The sequence below is a fragment of the Nansenia antarctica genome (genome assembly GCF_963989245.1).
Source record: "Nansenia antarctica genome assembly, chromosome: 7".
NCBI classification, from domain to species: Eukaryota; Metazoa; Chordata; class Actinopteri; order Argentiniformes; family Microstomatidae; genus Nansenia; species Nansenia antarctica.
The window spans coordinates 43,536,959-43,541,958 of NC_137677.1; the positions used below are offsets into that span (position 1 = coordinate 43,536,959).

Consider the following 5,000-nt stretch of genomic DNA (forward strand, 5'->3'; position numbering starts at 1 on the left):
TATGCATCCTCTCCTGTCCAGTCCTATTTGACGCTGTAGGTTTAACATCCAGCTAGCAAATGTCTGCCTGTTCTGACCGGTTGAAGACCAAAGTTAGCATCCAGCTACAGTAAGCTGCAGTAGGTTACCTGTCCGCTCCTGCCTTGTCCTGTCTTGTTGGCAGGTAGGGCCAGCAAGCTAAGTGGCCTCAGAGCCTTTAGTGAAAAGTACCAGAAGAAAAGACCAGATAAGAACAGACAAAATGCAATCTCCTATCTTTCATGAAAGGTTAATGATCTTCTTCTCTGAGCAGCGTAGCCGTAGATAAAATTACCTCTATGGCCTTACTATAGGGAGTTCTAGCGTCCATCTTGTCTTGGACCTGCTTCACTTATAGTGCTCGGTGCGGTGATGAGATTGCTTAGGCTATTCCTTGTTGATGCTTTGCATCTTATTGTATGATTGTCATTTCACAGCAGGTCTCAGAAGAGGTAGAGGTAACCAGATACATGGAGCTGGAACTGGAAAAGGTGATGTCCTATCTCTGTTGTTGAAGTTACTCTGCCAGCAATTAGGTTTAATTAGGTATGATTAATTTAGTGGGTATTTCTTAACACGTAAGAGGATGCTCTCTGGTTTCTGGAGGAACAGGGATAAGAGGCCCCCAGGGGCTGTCCAGATTAAGCTGCCTGACTCAAATTCAAAGGTGGCCACCAGGAAATAGGCCACCTCTGTTTCTCAAGTAGCCTCTCCTAAGAGGTGGAAAAGAAAACAGATAATCATTGAATTTTTACAAATAATTCTGCATAATTCAGTCTTCTGAACTGTGAGCAAGTCAACTTAAATCAAGGAATTGCAATCAAATGTCCCACATACGTTATTGGTTATTTGGTATATTTCCATCCAAACAAGAACCAATGTTTTGAGTTATGAAAACGGAATTCTATCAGGTCTAAAACTTCTACCAAAGTCGATGAGGCTGAGAGGAAGACAGAGCAGGGCCACCCAGGTGAGGTGACATGCATGGATACACTTGGAGAAGAATGCACTGCCAGCAGAGAAAGTGACTGGTTGTGACAGCTGGCTTGAATACACAGAACACTCATGTAGCATAATGAGTTGATTCATCTCCAGATAGACAGTGATTCAGTCTGGGCTCAGACCACAGCCATGGCAGGAGAGTGGTCATACACTTCCTGAGGGGAGGAAACATGGCATGGCCTAGAGAAAGAGAAAGAGAGAGAGAGAGAGAGAACAGGGCAAATCAGTAAGAGAGCTGAGAGGGCGAGTGTGAGAGAAAAAGAGAGGAAGAGATGGAGAGAGAGGAGTGATTTCAAAGTGCGTCCGTCAAACTCAATTCATGAGGCTGCCACTTGGCTCCTGCACTCTCTTGCTGCTCTAAATTCTCTCCTACTTCTCAGAGAGTGCTGACATAATGCATACCAAGGGTGTCTGTCATGAAGAACAAAATGCAGACACTTATCAGTATCAGGTCTTAGAAGACAGGTTGCAACAACGTACCATTATGTGTTTTTGCCTTTGCCAAGTATGTTGAACAATAGATAATTGTGACAGGAGGCATTTCAGAGGCAGCATAGGACAATCACAAAGCTTGTTTTCATCAACTAGTGAAACTAGTAACACCAGTATTGCATATAGGATAATACAGTTGGGTAAAATACTATTGGGTAACATGTTATTGGCATCTGGACAGCTATAGTTACTCTCTATGTATCCTTTTTTCTTGACTATACACCGGTTCTGCCAGTTCTTGCGAAATATTTACTGATCAAGCATGTTTCACTGTCTTTTTCATTTCATGATGCCTTAAATGCCTTATTGTAAGATAGAATATTGGGGGGGAAATGAGGAAATCAAGGGTTGTGCACATTGCGGAGAATGAATTCTGCCAACATCCAGTGAGACATTTCCAAGATGTGACACACACACACTCACACACACCCACACCACCTATGACAGGTAAGTGACACTTAATATTACCTCAGTGTTAGTTTGAGTGGTTGTCAGTGTCGTAATATGATTTAATATGACAGCAGTAATCTCTTATGATTTGCATGTCCGCAACTGATTGATTCCCCTTGCGTGACTTGAACTGTGTAGCCGTAGGTCCTGAGTTCCCAGAAGCTATTATATACAGAAAGGTTTAAAGGTTTATCTCATTGTGTATTCACTTCCTCCATCAACACAGGACAAGCACTGGAATCACTCGTTTTCAAACTCAGTCAGTCAGTCCCCAAATGTTCCGACTACAATCTATTCCTTGTCCGTTTTATTATTCTTATCAAGAATCAATTTTCATCTAACATGAAGCTCAAACACACGTATCTTTTCCCCCTGGGCTTGAACAAACAATCTCAGACCCTGATCCCTCTTTACCAATCAAATACCTTCAAGCGTGTCTATCTAGCTCTTGTTCTCTGATTGGTCCAGAGTCTGCTACCGAGAGCCTGCCTGTGTGTTATTTGGCCTGTGTGATTACCCACCGTGATGTGGCAGCGCGCTGGGAGACGCGGGAGGCTGATTGCATGCTTCGTTTGTTCTCCTTGTGTAGAGCCAGGCCGAGGCGCACTACAAAGGCAGCAAACACGCCAAGAAGCTCAAAGCACAAGAGTCCCCGAAAACCAAGAAGAGCTCTGCTGCTGCTGCTGCTGCCGCGACCCTGGACAGCTCAACAACAGTCACCTCCTCCAGTGCGCTGCCTGCCAGCAACTCTGACCAGACAGGTTAATTCAACATCATAACACCGCCACCTGTCTGTTTGTCGAACCGTTTCCTCCACATCCGCTGCCATTGTGTGTGTGGGATCTGTCTTTCATTCCTTCTGTTGTTGCTGTTGTATTGTCCCCGTTGTCACCCTGTTCACTCGCCTGTGTGTTTGTGTTTGTGTTTGTGTGTGTGTTTGTGTGTGTGTGTGTGTGTGTGTGTGTGTGTGTGTGTGTGTGTGTGCGTGTCTGTGTGTCTGTGTGTCTGTGTGTGTGTGTTTGTCTGTCTGTCTGTGTCTGTGTTTGTGTGTGTGTTTGTCTTTGTGTGTGTGTGTGTGTGTGCGCGCGTGTGTATAGGGTGTGTGCATGTTACATTTTTACATTTATTCCAAAGCGACTTACACTTACAAGTAAGTGAATCATCTATTCACCAGTCGTGGAAGGCAAAGTAATCTATACTCAGGCCAGGGGCCATTGGCAGTCATCGTGCTAGAAGATTTTTTTCTTCTTTTTTTTCTTTTTCTTTTATATTGACACAGGGGAAACAATACAGAGGGGTAGTGGGTGTCTCAGGAGAAACAGGGCAGGAAGGTAGTAGATGTCTCAGGAGGGACAGTTAAGGTGTAGCCTGAAGAGATGGGTCTTCAGTCTCCGACACGTGTGTTTGTGTCTGTTGAATAAGTGTTTTGGTTTTTATTTATATTATTATTATAATAATAATATAATATTTATTATAATCTTTTTGAGCCAGTTGAATCATTCATTAGAGTCATTAGGAGGCATTAGCATGACATGAACAATGCTTTTTTTGTGTGTTTGTGTGTACATGCGTGCGTGTGTATGTATGGGTGATGTAGGCCTACATGTGTGGTCAGTAGCTGTGACCCACACAGAGAACAAGCTTGTTATGAAGCCATCTGGTGAGGCCTGCTTGCAAAATATCTGTTTCAGGCAGAGGCATTTTTAGGGTCTTGAAACATTGGGGGCTTAGCCCAGCCCACGTTTAGCCCAGCCCACATTTCCTCGACGGGGGGATGGGGTTTTGGTTGAGGAGCTGGGGGCTTGCGCTAAATCGACTGTGATGCACTAAATCGATGGCGATGCAGTAGATCCGGGGCTATTAATAAAACATTCAGGGCTAGACCCCCGGAACCCCAGGGCTAAGTCCTGATCAGGACCGACACCGTCCTGCATATCAACAGCATCTTCAGCTCGCATCCTTCTGAAGTTCACTTTTATGTCAGGAGTTTAGGCTGAAGTGTTGTCATGAGTCACCCATGTCATGAGTCAGAATTCAGTGTCTCTTCACACATCACCCCAGATGACACCAGGAGTTATAGATGTACTGTAGGTTGGGATGATGGGGTCCTATGTGACAGATGGTGAAACCGGGAACAAGTTGGCAGCCAATCAAATGTTCAGACGTTTATTCCGAAAAATGTAAATGAATTTCAACATTGTGAGAAAATCAATGACACATTCGCTAGTCGACGAACACAGCTTGTTTTGTGAGCCTGCTAACAATGTAAAGTAGTGTTATAGTTTACTAGGTAGCAGTGGGGATTACTCAGCGAATCCAATTGCATTGCAATATTTTGGCTTGACTAGCGAGTGTGTCATTGATTTTCAACAAAGTTGAAATTTATATAATTTTTTCTGAATAAAAGTCCCCGGCCAAGACAATCGAGCCATTATCCGGTTGAGTGTTTTGTCGTATCCTAAGTGGCCTGCCATAGGGTTATAATGCGCCGCCTGGAATATACCTTCCCGGCGACTCCTAGGTACCAACAACTGGGTTACTTCCTCGTCCCTGCGAGTGTCATGACTCACTCTATACAGTCTGTCCCTAATCACTACAAAATACGGGTGGGCGCGCACAGCGTCTGGCCGTACCAGAACACCATCAATACCACCTGGTCAAAGGCGCAGCGTAGAGTGGCGTCACGAGATTGCCTGAGGGGGAAGTCGGCCACCGGAGGGAAAGCAGGCGGCGGATCCGCGGGTGCCAGACCCGCCGCCTCCCCCGGCTCCTCGACAGCGTCGGCCACCCTCGCATCATCACAGAGCACTGCGCACGCCTCACATTTCCCTGCCGGTCGTGGAAACCTGGAAACCTGGAAACCCAGCCCAATCTAATCCCAAAATTAGAGGGTGCGCGAGGCGCAAGCTAACCACCGCCCGAACACACTATTTTTTCCCCCCATATCGAATTTCGATGGAGACTACCGGATACTCGTGAATATCCCCATGCACAGACCTCACCAAAACCTGCGATGCCTCTAACAATGCCCCGGGTCG

General features: G+C 45.6%; 1 protein-coding gene across 1 annotated transcript in view; it reads left to right on the forward strand.

Moving 5' to 3' along the window:
* The window catches only part of znf385b (zinc finger protein 385B), a gene marked incomplete at both ends in the record, with an annotated part of 83,255 nt that overhangs the window by 74,353 nt on the left and 3,902 nt on the right, over nt 1–5,000 (forward strand). Inside the window, one exon of the mRNA XM_080536773.1 lies at nt 2,552–2,723. Within this exon, the coding sequence (XP_080392899.1) occupies nt 2,552–2,723 (172 nt within the window). The remainder of the gene's footprint in view (nt 1–2,551; nt 2,724–5,000) is intronic.